This window comes from Talaromyces atroroseus, assembly GCF_001907595.1.
Source record: "Talaromyces atroroseus strain IBT 11181 chromosome Unknown scaffold_9, whole genome shotgun sequence".
NCBI lineage: Eukaryota > Fungi > Ascomycota > Eurotiomycetes > Eurotiales > Trichocomaceae > Talaromyces > Talaromyces atroroseus.
In genome coordinates, this window is record NW_017971441.1 from 172,448 (window position 1) to 194,745 (window position 22,298).

The 22,298-nt window shown below is 46.4% G+C and overlaps 7 protein-coding genes across 7 annotated transcripts; 3 read left to right on the plus strand and 4 right to left on the minus strand.

The window, feature by feature from the left end:
• Positions 1 to 1,463: 1,463 nt before the first annotated feature.
• UA08_06445 (hypothetical protein) lies at positions 1,464 to 2,411 on the minus strand (the record flags this gene model as incomplete). Its single annotated transcript, XM_020269220.1, has 2 exons — positions 1,464 to 1,772; positions 1,881 to 2,411. The coding sequence occupies 2 exons, from the start codon at positions 2,409 to 2,411 to the stop codon at positions 1,464 to 1,466; spliced, it is 840 nt and encodes a 279-aa protein (XP_020118429.1).
• Positions 2,412 to 2,968: 557 nt separating this feature from the next.
• UA08_06446 (hypothetical protein) lies at positions 2,969 to 4,874 on the minus strand (the record flags this gene model as incomplete). Its single annotated transcript, XM_020269221.1, has 2 exons — positions 2,969 to 4,736; positions 4,792 to 4,874. 2 exons carry the CDS (start codon positions 4,872 to 4,874, stop codon positions 2,969 to 2,971), a joined length of 1,851 nt encoding a protein of 616 aa, XP_020118430.1.
• Positions 4,875 to 5,220: 346 nt separating this feature from the next.
• UA08_06447 (hypothetical protein) lies at positions 5,221 to 7,680 on the plus strand (the record flags this gene model as incomplete). The annotated part of the gene is made up of 7 exons (XM_020269222.1): positions 5,221 to 5,303; positions 5,358 to 5,737; positions 5,806 to 5,929; positions 6,022 to 6,269; positions 6,374 to 6,444; positions 6,491 to 7,242; positions 7,374 to 7,680. 7 exons carry the CDS (start codon positions 5,221 to 5,223, stop codon positions 7,678 to 7,680), a joined length of 1,965 nt encoding a protein of 654 aa, XP_020118268.1.
• A 562-nt stretch (positions 7,681 to 8,242) lies between these two features.
• Positions 8,243 to 10,448, plus strand: UA08_06448 (hypothetical protein; the record flags this gene model as incomplete). The annotated part of the gene is made up of 9 exons (XM_020269223.1): positions 8,243 to 8,418; positions 8,498 to 8,721; positions 8,781 to 8,890; positions 8,945 to 9,089; positions 9,151 to 9,254; positions 9,317 to 9,492; positions 9,585 to 9,952; positions 10,026 to 10,136; positions 10,225 to 10,448. The coding sequence occupies 9 exons, from the start codon at positions 8,243 to 8,245 to the stop codon at positions 10,446 to 10,448; spliced, it is 1,638 nt and encodes a 545-aa protein (XP_020118267.1).
• Positions 10,449 to 10,897: 449 nt separating this feature from the next.
• UA08_06449 (hypothetical protein) lies at positions 10,898 to 13,277 on the minus strand (the record flags this gene model as incomplete). Its single annotated transcript, XM_020269224.1, has 5 exons — positions 10,898 to 10,985; positions 11,046 to 11,338; positions 11,424 to 12,197; positions 12,283 to 12,725; positions 12,788 to 13,277. 5 exons carry the CDS (start codon positions 13,275 to 13,277, stop codon positions 10,898 to 10,900), a joined length of 2,088 nt encoding a protein of 695 aa, XP_020118326.1.
• A 3,746-nt stretch (positions 13,278 to 17,023) lies between these two features.
• Positions 17,024 to 18,610, minus strand: UA08_06450 (hypothetical protein; the record flags this gene model as incomplete). The annotated part of the gene is made up of 1 exon (XM_020269225.1): positions 17,024 to 18,610. The coding sequence occupies one exon, from the start codon at positions 18,608 to 18,610 to the stop codon at positions 17,024 to 17,026; it is 1,587 nt and encodes a 528-aa protein (XP_020118269.1).
• Positions 18,611 to 19,609: 999 nt separating this feature from the next.
• Positions 19,610 to 22,191, plus strand: UA08_06451 (hypothetical protein; the record flags this gene model as incomplete). The annotated part of the gene is made up of 8 exons (XM_020269226.1): positions 19,610 to 19,814; positions 19,876 to 19,882; positions 19,994 to 20,257; positions 20,340 to 20,816; positions 20,901 to 21,018; positions 21,096 to 21,186; positions 21,257 to 21,891; positions 21,973 to 22,191. 8 exons carry the CDS (start codon positions 19,610 to 19,612, stop codon positions 22,189 to 22,191), a joined length of 2,016 nt encoding a protein of 671 aa, XP_020118325.1.
• Between the last annotated feature and the right edge of the window lie 107 nt (positions 22,192 to 22,298).

The window sequence follows — 22,298 nt, forward strand, 5'->3', positions numbered from 1 at the left end:
CTCAACATTTGACAGTCTCAAAATTCATCAGAGAGAATGAAACATCTTGATGACCATAAGGACAAGAGAGCTAACCAACAGTGAGTGCTACTCCTTATTTCCAAACCAAATCTAAAAATAAATTCGCGATACTATTCCGTTTTTGCCCGCAAAATCGAGCTCGATATTTACTATTTTGTAGGAGTTCTTAAGAGAGATCCTTCCTGTGGTTCCCTGATCTGATGGTAAGAGAGTACTTCTATGACTCATATAAACCTCTATTAAAAAGGCTTCCTAAAAGTGTTATTATCAGCCTGTAATATGTCTGACATATTCCTATAGCGCAACTCGTGAATAGAAAGGACTTCGGGATGAATGTTCAATGAATGCCTTGCAAGTGGCTACCGTTCTAGGGCGTATCACAATCGAAATTGTCTTTGAATATTAAAGATGGTGCAGAAGAGCACTATTTAAATATATTCAACAATCGAAGAAGTTCAAAAATTAAAAGAAGGTACAATGTATAATAGCGCTTAAGCAGGATAGCGCTTTTCTGCTATGGTTAACAGAGTCACCCAGCACTATAACCTTAGAAGGTGTATATCTCAAGTTATTTACAAACAGATATTTAAATATCTGCGAGAATATCTTTGTTTCCCAGAATTTGTTCTTCTCGTGACAGCATAGCACATAACTACACAATAAAACTCCATTCATCCATTTGATATCGCGCTACCATACCAAGAAGAGGTACAAAGATTTCACCTCTGCTTGTGGGCTCAAGCTTTGCCCAGTCTGCTACGAGAGGAGCTTGCGCATTGCTTCATATTTCAGCATGTTCAACAGACACGTTATTTGGGCATTCTTGCCTACTTGTAGTTTGTACAGGGTACAAGTGTCGAGAAATCCCACAGTTTCTCCCTGGGTTCAATGCGGCTTATTATGGGTCACATCCTTCTCTGGTATTGGCAAGGTGCCATGAGTTATCTCTACTGTTTGCTCTTCTATTGTCATTATTCAATGCAATGAAGCGCTGCGCGGTCTTGGTTATCAGTTGGAGAACAGAATGCCTAAAATATTTATTTCTGTGTTCTTGTCACTTTAGTTTTGTTATGTTTCAAGCGTTATGTCGATATAATTTTAGCTAGTATTTCAGCAAGACTATGAAATAAATGTATCATGAACTTCAGTCAGCTGGGAAGATTGTATCCCGGTTAGGTATCTAGATAGATTGTCAGGTTCTTCAGCTACATGGCATTTTGGTGTGTGAAAAATCATTTCCTTGTTGACTTAACGAGCTGAATGTACTACGTCAAAAATAATCCATGTGACAGAATGACAAGACAATCATATCTAATCATCCGTTTAGTTAATATATGCAATTTTAACATGTCTAAGGTTGCCATCTGTATTTTCTATTGATCTGCAATGATACACAAAGAACAGAAAGAACGCTTTCAAAACAAAGATCAATCATAACCCGTTTACCAGGCTCCCACAATACCAGCAACAGGGATATCGATACCCGTTGTATAACTAGCAGCGTCACTCAACAGGTACACGTATGCGCCGCCCAGCTCTCGTGGATCCGCTAACCGAGGCATACCACCATAATATTGCATCTTAAGATTCCAGTCAGGTGCAGTTTCGACGTAGTATGTCATGGCAGTCTTGACGAAACCGGGGGAAATGCTGTTGACGCGGATACCGTGCTTGCTCCATTCCATAGCGAGCGTGTGGCACATATTGCGCACGGCGGCTTTCGTGGCGCCATAAGGAGCGGATGGGGCAGCCTGGTGGATGAATCATTAGCTCAATGAACTTTCGACCCCAAGAACAGCCAAATGAAGGCTTGGAGCTGGGATAGCGTGCCAAGGCGAACGGGTATACAATTCACTTACTCGGTTGGGGCGGTACGAAGTCATACTAGAGGTCATGACAATCGAGCCTTTGATACCCAAATCGATGAATTTCCGAGCAACAATATTAGCGCAAAAGTATGCACCAAAGACATTAAGGTCAAATAGCTTCTGCAGCTCGGGCTTCTCGAAATTGAGCGCGGGCTGGTGCTTGGTCATGCCTGCATTGGCGACGAGCCCATCAATGCGGCCAGTCTTTTCGACGATTGTGTTGATGGCTTTCTCGATGCTCGCTTCTTCCGTAACGTTTGTCTGCACATACTCGAATCGGTTTGGGAACTTCTCTGCCAAGGCTTTGAAGTCGTCTCCCGGCTCGGTGATGTCGAGGGAGAAGACGACTTTGGCGGAATTGGCGAGGCAAACTTCAGCAATTCCTAATCCAATACCGCGGTTTGCTCCAGTAATAGCGATCACTTTCTCCGCCAGGGTAATTTGCCAGCTGAATGATGCCGGTGGCATGGTGTTGAGGAATGGCTGAGGGGAGTTATTGGCAGCTGCGGAAGAGGACGTCATTTTTTATGTAATTCTTGGGCTTGAAATAACGAATTGGACGATGTTCAATCTAGTAGTCGCAGTAGGAGTAGGAAGAAGAAGAAGAAGAAGAAGAAGAAGAAGAAGAAGAAGAAGAGGAGGAGGAGGAGGAGGAGGAGGAGGAGGAGGAGGAGGAGGAATAACTCAAGAGTATTTTCGACGATCAAGTTAATCATAATGGAGGGGTTCTGTCCTTCTTATACATAAGCTTATTACTACACGTAGGGGCAGCGAATCAGACAGCACAACGAGATAGTAAATTACAAATAGAAGTAAAACAACTCAATCCACACCTCGGCAAGAATAGCGACTCTTACCATGCGGGGTTGACATGCGCAGATGAGTTGTTGCTTGCTCCTCTGACGAAAGATCTCGGATTCAGGCTGGAAGACCTCGTAACGAGGATCCCGCGTGGTGCTGGGGTGGGTAAATTGTCGTTACACTCGGAGTTTTCTTCACCCAGATTAACTACCCTAATACAGGGTCATTAATTACTAAATACATATGAGTGCAGGCAAATTAGTGATTGAATTCAGATATCAAAGACTCCCGAGCGAGCTCTCGCTAACATCAATCTTGCGCCATTCAGACTCTAACTCTGTGCGCAATGATCTGTTCGACCAGGAGATCCGTTGTTCGCAAGACTCGATGAGATCGAGGACAAGAGCTCGTTCCTGGTTCACATGAAGATTGGTGCCTGCAACGAAGAGGCAGAGAACAGAGATGTAATTAGCCTGAGTACTGCCTTCATCTATAGTTTTGGCAATTCCGCAGACTATGTCAACTGCTCTCCGAATAGTTCTCTGCACGATACTGTAGTCTAGAGGCCCGCCATTTAACGGGCGATGCATTAAAACGATGATTTGCGATAGATAATGCACCTGAACCGCAGCTGCATACGTCGGAGGATGTATCCATATTGGTGGAAAGACCGTATCATTTCGATTTTGGATAATCGGAAGTGGACTGAACTCAGGCGGAAGATGCTGGGCCCAATCCTGTAGCATTTGAAGCAGCTCATTCCCCCTTTGAGCTCGTTGATCAATCGGGTTACCTTCTCTTTCCTCGTTTGAAGCGTAGTTGATACACTGAGCAAGAAGGTACATAGCTCGGCATGCTAGTTCCGGAGATGTTAACGTTGCGAGAGGTCGTTTAGGATGCCAAAACGAAAATACACGGCGACGTTCTATTAATGCAACCCATATATCTTGCTGTAACCATGTCCACCACACAGCCTGGCGTAGCCCTCCAGATTCTCCGTCGTTGTCCTGCGAACGCTGAATCCAGAAAACGCCTTTGAGATGCCTTTCCCAGTCTTGATTCGACCCGTCGATCATCTCATAGGTACTGATTAGAATCACAGTAGCTAGTAACTCTTGGCTTCCCGTGTATGATTTGTAGTGCATGGCCTTGTGAATATATCGCAGTGTCTCGAAGTAGAATTGCACAGACATCTCCCGGCTGATCCTACGTGCTTCCGCATCATTAGTAGTATCATGTTTTGAGGGACCTTGAGCCGGCCCGGTCGAATTTTTATTCTGACATAAAGCAATATGCCTTGCTGAAAGGGCCAACAAAGCCTTCATAAGCCCAGTGTTATTTAGTGCCAAATGAGGTATCAGGGTTCCAAAGTGTTTAAGAGGATCAAAAAAATCCTGCCAGGCACTTAGGTTGTGGATATAATGCGTGAAGATAGAAGCTTCAACGGAGTTCAGCTGAATTGGTGCAGCGAGCGTCCAACAAGACCTGTCATCTCTGACAACTGCAGGAGTCTCAACAGGTGGGATATTAGTATTTGCCGCGGAGATATCGCCAAACGCTGCGGCTTGGAAACTCTGCTTTTCTCGCAAATTTCGAGGTACGAGCAGTGGATTTGAGGGTGAACCACTATCGACAGCCAGTGATAATCCCAGAGCTGTGGTCGTCTCTCCTGACGGTGACAACAGAAAGTCCTGGCCAAGGTTGGCGACGTCTGTGGTAAGTAGCTCAAACCAGCTGTAGGGCGCATGGCTAGATGAAATATCCGTGCTCGGCGAGATGCCGCTCGTGCGGTATGACACGGGCGACAGCTGGAAATTTCCCTCGCGTGATGCAGTCGGTGACTGAATAGTGTTGTCATCACCATTTGGATGCTGACCTTGTACGGTGGTAATATGCTGACGTTGTTGTGGTTCATGTTGTTTTTCCTTGTCACGCTCATGTTCGGTCCCCGGAGGCTCGTATGCACACGGGCGCTGGCCTTTGCGACAAGGGCCGCATTGCGGACGTTCTTCATCACATTTCACATGACGTTGCTTGCATATAAGACTGCAGGTGGTCAGCATTCAATTTTATCTGCGGATAATGGAAAGTCATGACTGACCATCCAGCAGTAGTGCGGAGTCCTCGGCCTCGCGACTTGCGCGGTTTCCTACGGCGAGCCACTTTGGTTTCTACATCTGTCATAGCTGTGGTGCATAGCGTCCGCGTTGCGAGGTCTCGAAGAGATGCAATTAGCGCGGACAAGTGGGTTCTGTCGTTTTAACATGCAAGAGCTGTGACTATACTAAGTGTACGTAGTTTGACTCGTCAAGCAAAACGAGGAGGTTCGCAACGAGGCACATTTGCCCGGCAGCCAATCGCGGGAGAGGCAGTGGGGCATCGGAGATGCTCCGTTTGCGAGTGGTGGCCTGTTTTGCAAGGCATCCAAGGCATGTGAAGCTCTGAAATTGAATAAGAAGTGCTCAATTCCAGCCAAACTAACTCGTATCCAATATCAGATCAAGCCTTACAAGAATGCCAAAATTTGAAGATGTCCTGGAAAGAAACGAACAAGACGTTACAGATCCTCAGGTCGGCAGAGGAGGGCGGTTATGGAGTCATTGCAGCAATCGCGTGCGAATGAATCCTTGTTTGATGGTGTTTTGGCTGTGACTTACACTTTAATAGTTACAACGTCGAGCATGTGACTGCCTTTGTGCAGGCTGCGAATAACCGGAAATCACCCATTATACTTCAGCTATTCCCTTCCTCGTTAAAACTCACACCGTCTCTTGTGTATGCTGCAGCGGCGGCAGCTCGCTTGGCTGCCGTTCCAATTGCAGTCCACCTCGACCACGCCCAAGATGAAGAACAGATCAAATATGCGGCTGACCATTATCCTTTTGACTCGATCATGGTGGACATGAGCCACTACGAGAGGGCAGAAAATATTGAAAAGACCAGGACATTGAAACACTACTGCCACTCGAAGCAGATAGCGGTGGAAGCGGAGACCGGCCGTATCGAGGGCGGCGAGGATGGGATTATGGATACCGGTGATCTAGCTGGTAGGAGCATCAGTCCAGCCACAGTTTTCCCTGGTGCTACCAGTAGCTTGCTAATTGCAATGTTGAAGGCATCTTGACGAGTGCGGAAGACGTGGAGGACTTCATTTCGGCGGATGTTGATGCCATTGCGCCGAGTGTCGGTAACATCCATGGAGACTACGGGGCCAGAGGGCCGCAGTTGGACTTTGAAAGGTACGGTTACTGTTGCTAGCATTTGCCATGAGAATTAGTTTTAATTTGGACTCGGTTTTTTTTTTTTTTTCTGTGTGTGCTAGGCTTCACAGTGTCTACCAGCAAATCAATAAGCGTGCTCGATTGGTCTTGCACGGGACCAATGACTTCACTCCTGAGCTGATGAAATCATGCGTCCAAGCTGGCGTGTCTAAGATCAACGTGAACAAGCTTTTGCTAGCACCGTGGCAGCAACATATCGAGGGAAATATCCACAAACCTCTCACTCAAGTCATGCAAGAAGGCATTGAGATCCTCACGAAGGAGACGGAGCGCTGGATGGATATTGTAGGAAGCAGTGGTAAGGGCCATAGAGACGGCATATAGCGTGGACATAGACATGCAATCAAATCAAAGATCCGTAAATTGCTCAACAATGAATTCCATGCTTGTGTGCTATAATAGCTATCGGCCTTTTGCCCGAAGGGCACACCATACCCCGCACCAGTCAACAGACAAATACAAGCACGCTAATTGTAAAGCTCTGGAGGCCTTTTACTTACTTTTCTGGCTTCAAAACAGTCTCACAACCTCACTTCCACGACCATTTATATTTCTGTATATCTGGGAATCTTCGCACTTGCTCGTATGATGTCGGGCGTTTCTTCGCGGTTCGTCGCCCATGACGGGCGCTTCAATCAATTGCTCGGCGGCTCTCCGAAGATAGAACTGCTTGCTGAAAACAATGTTTACCCATTCGCACACGAGGCTGGTGTGTATATAAAATCTACCAACGAGCTTTTCGTCACAAGCAACCGCTTCGGTGACAAGCCAGATACACCTAGCCACCTTCAACGTGTCCAGATCTCAAAAATAATCATCAATGACGACGATCTATCCAAAAGTGTATGCGAGGAGATTGATTCGAGTGCTATCCCCATGGGCAACGGCGGCGTCAATTACAAGGATGGAATATTGTTCTGCGGTCAAGGTTATTATGACAAGCCGAGTGGGCTTTATGAAATGAGTGCCACCGCGCCATATAATGTGCGACTGCTGATCTCCGACTTCTACGGTCGTGATTTCAACTCTGTCAACGATGTGATTGTTCATGAAGATGGCTCAATCTGGTTCACAGACCCGCCTTACGGCTTCGAACAGAACTATCGCCCACCATTACGACTGCCTCCTCAGCTATACCGATATAATCCGATAACTAGAAACATACGGGCCATGGCAGATGGGTTTGGGCATCCTAACGGATTGTGTTTTGCGCCGGATGAAAAAACCCTTTATGTCACCGACACGGATTGGTTGCATGGGAGCGGCAAAACGTCAGACGAGAAGGCGTCCACAATGCAAGTCTCTCCCTTCCATCAGCGCCTCCATTTTGTACATTTCTCTACTTCTCTTCTTCACTGAATAAGAATACGTAAAAAACCTCGCCACTAACCATTACATACAGATATGCCTTTGATATAATCACAAGGCACGGTGAACCTTTCCTAGCAAACCGACGACTCTTTGCTATGACGGAAAGCGGCATTCCGGATGGTATCAAATGTGACATGGAAGGTAATGTGTATAGCGGCTGCGGTGATGGCGTGCACGTCTGGTCCCCTGGTGGAGTACTACTTGGAAAAATCATGGTCGGAGGCCTCGTAGCCAACTTCTGCTTTGGGCGAAACGGAGATATGTTCTTGCTCAACGAAAACCGAATCTGGCGAGTGAAAATCGGCGAGCATGTCCAAGGTGCCCTTCTAAAGCTTTGATACTTCTATACCATGCGTACGTAGCATTTTGTTACATTTTGACAATCTTGTAGTCCAGATAAACAGCCATATCTTCCGGTTTTCGCTGGCAATTCGCAAACTCAAGAAGTTAAAATATCTAGCTGTTTATTGCAATGCCAAAGACGTAGGAAATATCATATTACTGTCTCGTCTATTGAGCGGATGCTTACAAGGCCTCGTCATGCCTGTGACATCATGCAACGAATACTCGCTGGGACCGGCCAATGAACGGCCACAAAACCTCGGATCGGGACGCAGCCTAACTGCCAGACCTCGCAACGAGTCACGCCAAGCGTTTTCCCAGCGGTTTCCCCAGGCTTTCCCTCCCCCGGAAACGCCTCAAACGGGCTGGACTCCGGGGTTTCACGTGACTACATCCTCCGTGTATATAACCTCAAGATGGTCGTAGAGTAACGAGGGCGACAAGAAAATCGTTGCCGAGAGGTGTCTAATCCTCCCTCACTCATATAGGGCTTCCTCTCTATAGGTCCATTTCGTTTATCGCTACATTCCAGGTAGCTACGCCCAAAGCCGATCGATCATGAAGCCCTTTAGTGCACCTTACGCCGTATTTACGGATCGTTTACGAAACCGAGGCCAGAAGACTGCATGGATAGAATATACAATTACAGCAACATGTGCCATTGGTAACATGCTTTTTGGTTATGACCAAGGGGTGATGGGTGGATTCTTGACGTCGACATCCTTCGCAAACACGTAGGTGTTCTCGATTGCCCTTTTCCCCTTCGCCCACCCTCGGGCATTTTGGTACAACAAGGTCTCACCAGCAAGATAGATTTCCCTCTATCTCGTCAGATGGGGGCAACTCGACTCTTCAGGGATTCGTCGTTGCGGTTTATGAAATCGGATGTGCCGTGGGGGCTCTCAGTGTTATCTTTGGTGGTGATCGATACGGGCGACGAGTAACTGTCATGTGTGGTCAGACCATTCTTATAATTGGCGCGATATTGCAGTTTACGTCGTATAGCCTTTCCCAACTCATCGTTGGACGTATAGTTAGTGAGTGCCTAGTTCTCTCCAAACTTACATACGTGCACCATGGCTTACCCTTCGATTAGCCGGAGTTGGTAATGGAATGGCTGTTGCCGTTCTTCCAACATGGAATGGAGAGTGTTCACGATCAAGCAATCGCGGAAGAGCAGTCTTGTGGCAGCTCAACGTCAATATTGTAAGTGCCCCTCTTAATCGCTGTTTTATAGTGCTAACCTTGGCTTCTATATAGCTCGGTATTGCGATTGCGTATTGGGTAGACTACGGTGTCAACGAGTCATCGTTGACTGGAAACACGGATTGGTCCTGGAGATTTCCGTTATCACTGCAAGTTGTGTTCTCAGCAGCTACGATAATCTTCTCATTCTTCTTGCCTGGTCAGTTTGATATAGCTCCATATCGGAAGGCAAAGAATCCTGGGTACTGATTGTACTTCAGACTCTCCTCGGGCATTAGTACGGAAGGGCAAAGTGGACGAAGCTCGAGACGTCATTGACATGCTGTCACTTGAGATAGACCCTGTGAAACGGGCCGAAGCCACGGTAGGAATTCACACCAAGGACTATTACAGTTGATAGTACTGCGAATTGCTAACCTTAAATAGAACATCAGCCTGTCCCTTATCGAGAATGCACTTGAAGAAGAAAACACCGAAAACAAGACTAGCTGGAGTGATGTGTTCACTCAAGGCGAAGGACGCTACTTTCAACGTTTAGTCTTAGCAACCATGTCACTTTGCATGTTACAACTTAGTGGCCTCAATCTAATCACAAACTACGCGTACGTCCATCCAACTCTTATCCTCTATTGCACTTCAACATATTCTCCCTTTTCATCCATATCATGGAGCGTTAAAGAGTAACCGTCAATAGGCCGGTCATCTTTCAAGACACTCTAGGCATGTCACGGAATTTGAGTCTACTCATGGCCGGCTTCAACGGCCTTGAGTATTGGTTGGCCACATTCGTTCCCATTCCACTCATCGATCGCGTCGGCCGTCGCCGCATCATGCTTTTCTCCGCCATTGGCCAGACAATCACCATGGCTGTCTTGGCTGGATGCATTGCGTACCCAAACAGCAAACCAGCTGGCTATGTCGCTACAGTCGGCCTATTTGTATTCAATACATTTGCTGGAATTGGTTTCGATGGAATTCCGTTCTTGCTGCCGGTTGAGCTTACACCATTGCAAACTCGAGGGAAGTCAGTTGCTATTGCAACGGGATGTTTCTGGTTATGCAGTGAGTCTTAGTCCATTGGTTCATCTATTTGTTAGGCTATGAATCATGAAATTTGACGAGACAATTATTATAGACTTCTTCGTTGTCATGATTTCTCCGGTCCTGATTGATAGGATTAAATATGGCACATATATTCTATGGTGTGGAACGAATCTATGCTTTGTTCCACTGATCTACTTCTTGAGTAAGTTTCCTAACAAAATTGATACTTTTCACGATTTTTAACAGTTGCGGATCCCATCGATAATACTTCCTATCTAACATATCAACAGTACCCGAAACGTCCAAAGCGGCTTTGGAAGATATAGATGTCTTGTTCCAAACCAGCGGGAGATGGGTTATTGGCCCTGGATCACGGCAGAAGCTCCGAGATATTGTCGCGGGTCGTCAGGCTGCGGAAAGCAGTTATATCAAAGAGCACCGCGAGTTTGATAGCAACAAAAGTCAGGTGGAAATCATTGAGGATACTTCGGCGGATAAACATTCACAGGTGTAGGTAGTTAGGTATTTTGGGGGGCGTTTTCATGGCCTTAATACTTTTACTTAAAGACACCCGTGTATATTTACGCATGCAGTTTCTTTGAACTCAGGTCTTTACACGTTTTGATCAAAGATAGGATATAGATACTTGAATATGAGTATGGGTTGTCTTATGAAAACTCTCTACAGGTTCAATTACGTACAACTTGTCTATATAACTAGATGGAAATGCCTTAGGTAATACGTAGGCTGGACGACTTGAATATACTCTTAGTTGAGGTCTATATTTACATTAATTCTAGGTCTCCCGGGCTTTGATGACTGTGTATAAAAAGAAGAAAAAGACGAAGACATTTTGATGAGGCTATGTATACGACTTTGGATACTTACAACCTTATGTCAAAGTCAACCAAATGATTATATAAGGCTGATGTATGTACAACAGAGAGATATTATGTGTCTTCTCTAGACAGTAATTCCCATGTTAGCTACAAGAACAGCCAACAATCCACCTTGGACTGGTCGGTTGGCGAAGTGGTCACCGGGAACATAGCTACGAAGATGTCAGTATAGGCAGAAATTACAAAAGAGAAGAGAAGTATTGGTAACTTACTCTCCCGTTAAGGTCTCGTAAAGGTCACCAAAGGGCAGCCACTCAGAGGTATCGGCAGCATAGGCTGCAACGGCGTCAATAATGGCTTGACGGGTGTCGCTGTTGCTGGTGGCAGCTCCCCAAATCTCCCAGTCGCTCTTGGACCAATTGTGGCGAGTGTCAAGTGCCAGTCCAAAGTCATGGAGTACTGTAGCATAGAATTTGCTCTGCTCGTCATAGACACTCTGAGGGACGATCCCTAGGCTCATTGCCTTGTCTGGGAATGTATTGTACAGGATAGACCAGGTGCTCACCTATTCGGCTATGTTAACATTCTCCTTATCATTTGTCATAACAACAAGAAAAGTAGGAGAAAAAAAAAAAAGGAACTGGACCTACATTGTTGTAATTTAACTCGAAGTGCGGTGGATTGGCAGTAGTGTCATTGGCGAAATTGATCCATTGCGGAACATAGCTCTCAGCAATGTCACTGTAGTTTTGAGCATCGGCAGAGCGTCCGGTCAAGTTTGCAATGATTGATTGGGCCTTAATGCCAACTATTCCCTTGATGGCGAGATTGGTCTGGTTCGCGAGGGCACCCTCGAAATCATCAGTCGATGCCTGATTAGCCGGAACCAAAGAATCCTCGATCAGATATTCGGTCCATTGAGCCAACAGGTCATAGTATGATTCGAGGAAAGTCACGTTCTTTGATACCGCATAATAGATCAAGGCCATGGCAAGCATGTTGCCAGATTCTTCGAGTGGCATAGCCTCGTCGTTGCCATCAGGGTATCCCGTAGCGTTGGGATAGTGGGAACCAACGTCGTGCATGGCGTAAGAGTTCGGATATAAACCTGATTGCTGGTTTATGAACAATGGCTCTAACAAATACTTCAGGATGGTCGCGTTGGTATAGATATAAGCCGGATGTGCGGGGAAAATGACATCAACAGTGTTCATGTTGCCATCGGAAGAGATCTCCTTCAACCAGATAAGTGGTGAATCAATTGTGCCAGTGAACTGAAGAGCTCCAAAAGCTTGCCTTAGACCCAAGGTGGTTAGGGTTGCGTAACTCTGGCCGTTGGCATTGACGGAGTCTGCTTGAAGCTGGTCATCCAATGCGGTGGATAGCTCTAGGGCTGTAGCGTAGTCGTTTTGGAAAAAGCTTAGCTAGGAATGAAAAACCTGTGTTAGTATATGCGCATGATTTACTAGCAGAAATCCAGAGACAACGCAATGGGCCAAGATGACTTACAGCTTCAAGTTGGTTGTCGAAGTAGTTGAGATAATATGAAGTCTGCGGGATAACACCGGACACTTCAGTGAATTGAATGGGTTCATCTTGACACAGACCGATGGACCACAAACGAGAGACCGGGGTATCTGTAACGGCTCCTAAGTCAAATGCATGAGCAAAGACAGGCCAGTCATCATTGATTGCGCGGTAGTGGGTGTCTTGAGTGTTGGCAAGAACTCCGTTATCAATAAACTGGCCACGGACGACGACATCTTCGCCGTTCTGGTATGAGTGGCCGTTTTGAGACGTAGATGCCCAATACCAGTATCCAAATTCAGTTTGGTCAGAAATCTCAGACCAAGCCTCTTGTGTCTGACGGTAAATTTGATGGTAAACAACATCATCGACAGTTTTCCCGTACTCCCACTCGGCAATGCTTGAATCATCACCAGAGATCCATTCTAAAAGTGCACGATCAGCAAAATGATGGTTCCCGCAATGGAAAAAATAAAACTCAACATACCGGCACTAATGTCGGCATATAACTGCACATCATGAGGTTTACCATCGATTGAAACGATGGATACATTCAGGTACGAAAAGACAAGAGATTGACGTTTCCAATCATCGGGAGTAATAGGGGAAAGGAAGGTGATAGTCAACTCGACAGCTTCGTCGACAGTCATAGTGTAGATACTACGCGTGGCAGTGTATTCATAGGATGTCTGAGTAGCAGCCGTAGGGCTGTCACCCATGGCACCCATCCAGTTGTACGCAGTGCCATCAACCCTAATCAACCCTTGCCAGCCAAGAATTCTGTCATTCCAAAAGGTAGTCCACTGGCCAGTGAGGTATCCGTCATTACCACCACCGCTGCCAGCAGCCTGCCAGGTACTGAGATAGGGTGACCGAACTGCTAATGGCTGAGAAGGTGGTTTGATTGGGGTGAACGTCGACTCTGCCATAACGGAGGCCAGTGATGCCAGCATAGTTATCAAACTAGTGGCCTTCATCGTGATGAATCCCAGAGTTAATGATGGGCACTAACTCCACAGAGTAGACTGGAGCACCTGGGTATATACAAAAGAAATGCAGAACGGAGGACTAGATCCTGGTCTGCTTGCCTTTGCCAGTGGTTGGCACGATAATCTTGAGATTCTCCGGGTAGGTGGCGTGGCATACACTGGTATATTTATAATTGCTTTCATTTCAACTTTGACATATTCAAGGAAATTTTTTTCTTCAGTGGGTATGCTACTCCTTCCAATCCCCTCATGTCATGTAGCAACGCTAAAGATGCCTTCTAACGAATTGGGCGCTCACTACTGCACGAAGTTGTAACAACACGGAAAGAATATTTGTTTCGTCGTAGAGGAGACTGAAGACTATAGCAAGGTAGCCAACTAGACCGCATCTGAGCTGTACGCATTCGCGGCCCCATTCCCGCTGTCCCACAACACGCACTTAGGGATGACTGTGCGGAGATGATAGGCGGAGCAATACGTATTCCGTTAAAACAGCGGTATATAGTTGAGACAGATACTGAGAATGGCTTGTTAGCATCACTTACTAATCATGATGGGCGAGAAAAAGCGTGGATATGCGTCGAAATGCGGCATGTTGATGACGTCTTCGGCCGGCAAAGAAGAGGAAAGACATTTTGATCGTGGGCAGCAGACATGCATTGGATAGTGGGGATCAATTAGTGAATATCCTAGGCCCTTCGGGACTTTTTGAAGTTGCATTACCCAAGTACAACACCGAGAGCATACATTCCAGTGTCTGCTGAGGCTGTTGCTGATCATGCCAAGCCCACTGGGATGACCACTCGTTTCGGCCATGTCGGGGATCTCAAGCACGAGTTTATACTGGATCTCATTGGTCCAGTGGATAAATGCTAGTCCACTGAAAGGATTTATCACGAGGAATCTTGTTGATGACTTGCTGGCAACTAATAGTTGCACGCCCATCAATTGGATACAGAGCGGTCGACTACGGAGGCTCGTATTGTACTGGATCTTTGCCATGGAGCCAGCTGTCTGGTAGTCAGCTTAGAAATTCAGCGAGTGCTCATTGTATAAAGATCAAGAATAATATCAGATGTAACTAGTCTAAGAGATTCAAGGTTGTATTTTTTCGGGAGCGCTGTTATTCGCGCCCCTCAGCTTCGTAGTGCAAAAGTGAAAAATGAAAACAGCCCACCAAATACTATAAGCTAAGAAGATGCCAAAGTTGCGAAAGAAATTCATTGGTTGGGATAAGTGTTCCCGAGGACAAGTGTCTTTTGACGCCTTAGCATTCATTATTGAAACATTGTGCAGTTTGCATATCATCTACAATGACCGTACGCCACTGTATCTATGCAATGACTTATTCTGTACCATGCAGGAGTTCCTTGCTGTTCTTTTCATTTAAGAAGGTGGGTTTATTTTGATTTATTGGTTTTCTCCTACTCACTATCACTACTACTATTGGTTTTCCTGACAGTCTTGGTGAGAAATCCATTTTCGGGATACTGATATTATCCGTCTTGTTCCCATATTACCGCGGTCTCTCAGAGGCATTGCCGTGGTTAATTTCTGGATAAAATGGGCCAGCTAGTGAACAGCGTACTCCGTATACTAGTTGACCATTGGTTACAAGTAGGTGCCTAACTATCCCACTTGATAGCTTAACCCCGCACAGAGACTATGGGGCATGGAAAAGGTAAGGACATTGCTTTGATAACTACTAGCACAGGAAATACATCGTAAATATGCTTAGTTTTTGCGCGTTTTCTCTTTGGTCTGTGATTAGGGCTCTGTACGAAGCACGCCGTCTGTAGTCAGCAGATGAGGAAAATTTCCCGATTTGGCAATCCCTTCAGCCGTCGGGGCTTGGAGCACCATGTGATCGCGATCGATCGACATTACATCCAGACTATTGACTCCTCCAGCGATACTATTTTTGAAATTTTGCTTAGGTTTGCCTTGATAGGTAACATGGATTACTTTGGAAATCTCAGAAAGGTGCGCGCCTGAGAGGCGTTCGTTACCGAATTACCTAGGTATATATGGCCGACATCAAAATACTATCCCTAGGTTCAATATTGTGAGACTTAGAACCGAAACCTGAGAGCAATAACATTACGTATAGATTTATTTGAAAGTAGACCGCCAAATTGTGGCTTATGATCATCCAACCTATAAAACAGGATCCGCATTTGCGCTAAATATGAAAGTCGAGGTCCCGGAATCCATACGTTTCTGCATATCGACGCGGTGGCTGGCCTGCATACAACACTGCATTGAGTCCTAGACTCTCCTCTTTCATTTTGTCCTTAAATTGCCTCTGAGCGGTGCATAACTGAAAACCTAGACCACACTGTCCCCCCTCAGCCCCGCCCCCAGTTTTCGCGGAAAAATTTATGCTAATAGCATAATGCGGTTAAATCTGCGGGCTTGGAGTTATTTGGCTCGCCGAGGGGTAAATGTGATGTTGACTGAAATGTATTTTATATTGAAATGTAAGGCAATGATTCTTGAAAGTGTGTTTATCCTGCATCTAGTCAGTTGTAGGACAGAGACTCATATTAGTTCCGTAGACCAGGAAGCTCAAAGATTACCTAGGTAGTTACATGCATTTCTTTCCACTGAGCCAATACCTGATTGTTTTCCCCCGCCGTAAATTGCAGGATGGTCCCAGCCATGCGTCTAATGATGAGAAAGGAGAAAAACCGGCACTAGCAGGTCATAGACAGTATTCCAAGCTTGTCCAATAATCAAGATCTGTTTGTAGAGCTACCATGCATCGGCTACTGTTTAGATGCGTTTTTGGCGTAAGACTTGTGTGCAACTCATACATGGGAAGACAAGTCTCCCGGCTTCTCCTTCTGATTCATATTTCAATGACGTGGCATACCTGTCTGTTTGTATCGGGAAAATTATCTATGCCTAAAATGAGGAGCTAACGAACAATGCGTTGGGATTGCTGGGTACAATTTGAACATGGAATCACATCCAATGAGATGTAGAATGCAAGTAAAATTCCCCACTTCTAAATCATGTTAATAAGGCATTTGACTAATAATAAAGAGGAAAGCTTAATTCTGATTTTCTAAGCTCACCGATCGTATCAATTTTTCTCAGCATCATAATTTGATATGCTTTGGTATGGGCTTAGGGAGATATATATCTATGATGGCCCTTACTAAAACTTAGAGGTATTCATTATCATGACTTTCAAGCAGCAACTTTGTGCGTAAGTATGTAGCTTTTGGTACTAGTGTCCGGTGTTATATAGATAGCAATGTGATCTTGCTTCTCCTTGTAGAGCGAGTTGGATAGGTTTGCTACTCCTCTGTTACGTACGATGTATGCGTAGCATGGTTATATCCAAGAATGTAGGGCAAATTTCATGCACTGTCTCTGATGCATGTGCGATGGTCAACCAAACAGAATAAAAATTAGAGTCTATGTTTGAAAACTGCTCGTGCGGCGGCCGACTATAGCTGCAATGTACAACCAACACAAAGAGATCCAGGGGTATGTATGTATATATCAACGTGTATCAGGCACTAGAGTGGTTTCAGGTCCGACAGAAGGCCTAGCTCGGAGTCACTCCGCTTGGGAGATAAAAGAAAACCGGGACAGATCTATATAATGCTGGTGCTTGGACATGTTTGGACATGTTTGGACAACAAATTGGTTGCAGATTAATAATTCCCACAGCTAGTGCTACCATACTTATGCATACCAAGACCTTATCCAGCCATCCACAGTCATTCCTCCTTCCTGCCATCCAGATTATTCAGATCAGCTGGCCGTAAGACGCAGCTCATCACGATACCCCCGGCCCCCGGGGCTAGGCCAACATGCACCTTGTCGCCGATCCTCCAGGGCCCAAAGACGAACGTCTGCGAGTTAATCATATGACAAGAGCCGATCAGATGGAACTGCTCTGTCTTGGCGACGTCCACATCATGGCGCACTATGTCGTACCTTGCATGATCAACTAGTCTTTGGATGACACATGCATCATCATCACTAGCCGGATAAAGGGCTCGGCTCGCCATCCGCTCTAAGAACGACAGCCAGTCATCCTGATCCATCTGCTCACCGAACCGTATGCCGTTACAAGATGCATCGCGTACCGGTTTAATAATATACTGATTTTTGGCTAGGGGGTCTTGCTTAGCGTCTTCAAGTAACCGCCTAGCCTCACTCGATCCCGGTATTACGGTTTCGGCTATACCGTTGCGAAGAGCCATTCCCTCCACTGCCGAAAGCACATTTCGGTCTATTAAGTTGGGTATCTCTTGCTGGACAACGCCTAGAATTCTCTTGTCGTGTAATAATAAGATAGTACGGAAGTCATTAACACTGCATGATGCCAACTGTTTCAAGACCAAGGGATCAATCTCGCCGATTTCTTCCTGGAAAAGCTCCACTGCGCACTGATCTATTTTGGCCCGACTCTCTCCATCGGCGTTTTGGAGCTTTGCATACAAGGTCCAACCCGTAGGGGAACTGCTGTCTTGTTCCACCTGCAGCTGGGATGGCTGAATGTCTACCACGTCCTTGCCGGTTGCTTCTTTGTAAGTCAAGGCAAACAGACGAGAGTCAACTCCCGGCCACTTCTTGTGGATATGGTAAAGCGGCTTGCTCCGGTTGAAGCAGTTCATAATCGTCTCCTTTGTGTTCTGCATGTTACAAAGTATCTCAGCTTCAGCCCATTGTGGTGAAGAAATAGAAGTGAAATGAAAGGGAGGGGGTAGCACCTGAAAATCGGTAGGTATATCGAAACCTCGAGTTGCCGCTCCAAAAGGCTTTGTGGCTTCCTGATGCAAGCCTGACATATAAAGTCCGTTGAAAGGAATGCGGGCATTAATCTCACAAATTTTCGTCTTTTCCTGACCCGTTTGCCCTTCAATCAAGAAATCCGTTCGCCACATGCCTGACCGTTCGCTGAATTTCGGCACTATGTTAGACGACAATTGTTCCTGGGTGCTAATCCACTGAAGCAAATCTTCCTCATGCTTTTCCAGAGGCATGCGAGACGGGAAATCCGATTGTTTGTCAGCAAACCATCGCTGTACAATGTCGACCAGAGCTCTGTCAAGTAGGCGATGCAGAGATTCAAGGTCATGCGCAAACTCCTTGGTAATGCAGACATTGAAAGGTGACAGTCGTTGGTCGAGCGGTATTGGTACTTTAGCTGGCGCAAACACCGGGACAACGTAGTCGCGCACTGTTTCTAGATCCCGTAGAAGGCGACTGTTGCTCGCGGATGTGGCGGATGCGATGGCATTGCACTCGCGACTCAGCGACAGAGAAATCTGTTGCACAGACGGATTCACTGAAGCCATGGTAGTTTTTTCTTTTCCTTTTTTTTTTTTTTTTTTTTTTTGACGTACTAATAAGGTTGTTGAGGTCGAAATGGATGGTAGCAAACAATGCAGTGGTTCCCCTGAACAGGCAGGGGTGCGGGCGGTATTTCGGGTTTACTTATACGTCTTCATATTCCAGAATTTTGGTTCATTATGATTACTTTTCCTCACTGTCAGCAGTAGCTGACGCAAGTCAGACGCATGTAAGATGCCTTAGTTCTCCTGTGGACGTGCTTACATCTGCTGTCGTATTTGCCTATCTCGTCTAGTCTTGCGTAGATCCACCAACTAGTTGCGCCCTATGGATGGCATATGTATACATATCCGCTACGCGCTTCTCTCTTGTCGCGGAAGATTAGTGGGACAACAATTAGTCGGCCTATGGCGACATTTGTAGTCAGACGCAACTTGTGATCAAAGTTTCTATAAGGACAGGAACTTCCTCGGCTGTCGCCAAGGTACGGAGCACATCATCTCTGTACGAGGTCTAAGTTAACGCTAGGTTGTAGGGCGCCCAATTTTAGGCGATGACCTGCCTAAAACATAACGGTGTTCCGTCAAACTCCGGCAATCAGGACTGGCCGAGGGAGAAGCAGAGTGTAAATTTTGTGGAGACAGGTAAATCAGGCACCGATAAGCTTCACAGCTCCGAGCGCCATGTAACATCATCAGGAAAGGGTGCCGTAAATTGCTGCCAAACACACCCCGGAAGGACAGGACGATAATTTTACCACTGATAAGAACCCCAGTGAAATAAGATAATCATTATCGTGTAATATGAAACGGGCCCCGGCCCTGCGCTCCATGGACAGACAGATCAGTGGTGTTTATCTCTGGAGACGAGATAGGGGCGTGAGACAAAGCTCGAGCCAGCAAGGGTTGAGGGTACTAAAACCCGCTGTCACCCAGGAACACGAAGGCTAACTTCAAGGGGCAGGAAGCAGCAAAAGAAGAGGGCAGAATCCAGCACTTCACGCCATGTTCTTCTTGAAAATTGCCAGCGTCTCTGCGCTGACGGCTCTCGCAGTCGCCGCGCCGTCGTCCTCCAGACATGTTCTTCATGAAAAGCGCAAGCAGCCGGCGACCGATTGGGTGAAGGGTACGCGCATCGAAGGGTCCGCAATTTTGCCGATCCGAATTGGATTGACGCAGTCAAACCTGCATCAGGGACCTGAATACCTAAGTATGTGATGTATATTCCGCCCTTGACTGTTGTCTCCGATGTATAACTGACCATGGATCAGAGATGGTGTAAGTACATGGTGAACCCTAGGACTTGCGACTTGACGCTATTTGTTCTTTGGCCCTTCATTTATTGGTGTGAACCGCGCAAACTGATACATTCGTATATGCGGACTACAGATCGGACCCGGCCTCCGAAAGATATGGCAAGCATTTCTCAATGGAAGAAGTGCATGACTTGTTTGCCCCGGCGGAGGAAAATGTCAACTCTATTAGACATTGGCTGCACGAGGCAGGCATTGATAAGTCGCGAATCGTCCACTCCGATAACAAGGGCTGGCTGGCGTTTGATGCGACCACCGAGGAAGCCGAACGTCTGTTCCAGACCACGTATTATGAACACGAGCACGCTCAGAGTGATCGAGTTCGTGTAGGTTGCGATGAGTAGGTTGATATGCTTTCTTCTTGTTGTTTCTTAGGCTACGGTCACTTGACCAAAACAGAAGGTTACTAAGCACATTCACAGATACCATCTCCCTGAACATATTGCACCGCACGTCGACTATATCACACCGGGAATCAAGATGACCCAAGCAGTCAAGCGCACTGTGAAAAAAGAGAAGAGAGCAAGCAACGCCTATTCTTCTCGCACCTCAGCTTATGCACCAGCTCATTGGGGCAACCCGGCAGGACATAACCATCCTGGCGGCTCACCAAGCTCTGATCTTGCAAGCTGCAGCTACAATATGACACCTCCATGCATCCGGGCATTGTATGATATTCCCTTGCCAACCAATAAGCCGAACCCAGGCAATGCCCTCGGTCTCTACGAGCAGGGAGACTACTTTGCCAAGTCTGATCTAGACCTCTACTGGAAATACATCTACAATGAGGTTCCTGAGGGCACTTACCCGAAGCCCCAGCTGATTGATGGTGCCAATTACTCCGTGCCAGCATACAGCTCTTTGAATGGGGGAGAATCAAACATTGACATAGAGATGGCGTACGTTCTAATCACCCCAAACTTTGTCTGTTGACAACAAGAGTAGATCTAGTGCTGCAGAATCTTACTTTCTCTTGAACATAGGTTTTCTTTGATTTACCCACAGGAGGTTGTGCTTTACCAGGTCGACGATCAGCTGTACGAGCCTGCAGAAGTTGCTACTACCAACTTATTCAACACCTTCCTGGATGCCTTGGATGGGGTATGTATACATTTTATTGCATTGGATTACATTCCTACCTTTTTGTCGAATTTGTCTTTGGCTAATTTCGCAACAAGTCCTACTGCACATACAGTGCTTACGGTGAAACTGGCGATGATCCTTCTATCGACCCTGTGTATCCCGACGACGAAGCAGGTGGATATCAAGGTAAATACAAATCCATTATCAGGAACTTGGTCAGCACCCGTTAGGTTCACGCATCTAATTTGAAAACCAGGTCAGCTGCAGTGTGGTGTTTACCAACCCACCAATGTTATTTCGGCATCGTATGGACAGAGTGAACAGGACCTTCCAATGAAATACGTCGAACGCCAATGCAACGAATTCTTGAAACTAGGCTTACAGGGCCACACGCTTTTGTTTGCTGCCGGTGACTATGGCGTCGCCTCCTTCGCCAACGATGGGCCCAACGCAAACGGCTGTCTGGGACCAGACGCCCGCATCTTTAACCCGCAATACCCATCTGGATGTCCCTATGTGACGTCTGTCGGCGGTACAATGCTTTACCCAGGCCAGGATGTCACGGATCCAGAGAGTGTGATGTGCGCTAACTTGGGTGGCACTGCAGCCAATTTCTCCTCTGCAGGTGGATTCTCAAACTACTTCGCCAGGCCTTGGTACCAGGAGGAAGCTGTTGAAGAATACTTCCGGGTTGCAAATCCTTCTTATCCATACTATGAGGAACTGAACGTTGATGTCAACACGACCCAGGGTCTGTACAATCGTATTGGCCGTGGAATTCCCGACGTGGCTGCCAATGGAGCTTATTTCCCGTCTTTCTTGGATGCAGAATTTGTGCATTTCTTTGGTTCAAGTTTGGCGAGTCCATTGTGGGCTTCGGTTATCACTCTCGTGAGTCCATACCCTGTCCTTCGTTTCTTCGTTTTCGTTTTAGTTATTTCTGGTTAGGGCGTAACTAACTCGCATTAAAAGCTCAACGAAGAGCGCCTCGCAGTAGGAAAATCAACCGTTGGTTTCCTTAACCCGGTTTTGTACGCTAACCCGTGGGTGTTGAACGACATCACGAACGGTACCAACTTGGGCTGTGATACAGAACATGGGTTCGAAGCTGCTGACGGCTGGGACCCTGCCACTGGTCTCGGCTCTCCAAATTTCAATAAGCTGAAGGACCTGTTCCTAAGTCTTCCTTAGTAAGCCCCAAATTCTGTACTTGAATCGGGAAGGAGGTGGCTGCTGTGGTATCTTCGTCGATAATGCATTCTTTGCATGATATAATATTCTGTTGGTTGGCTTAATAG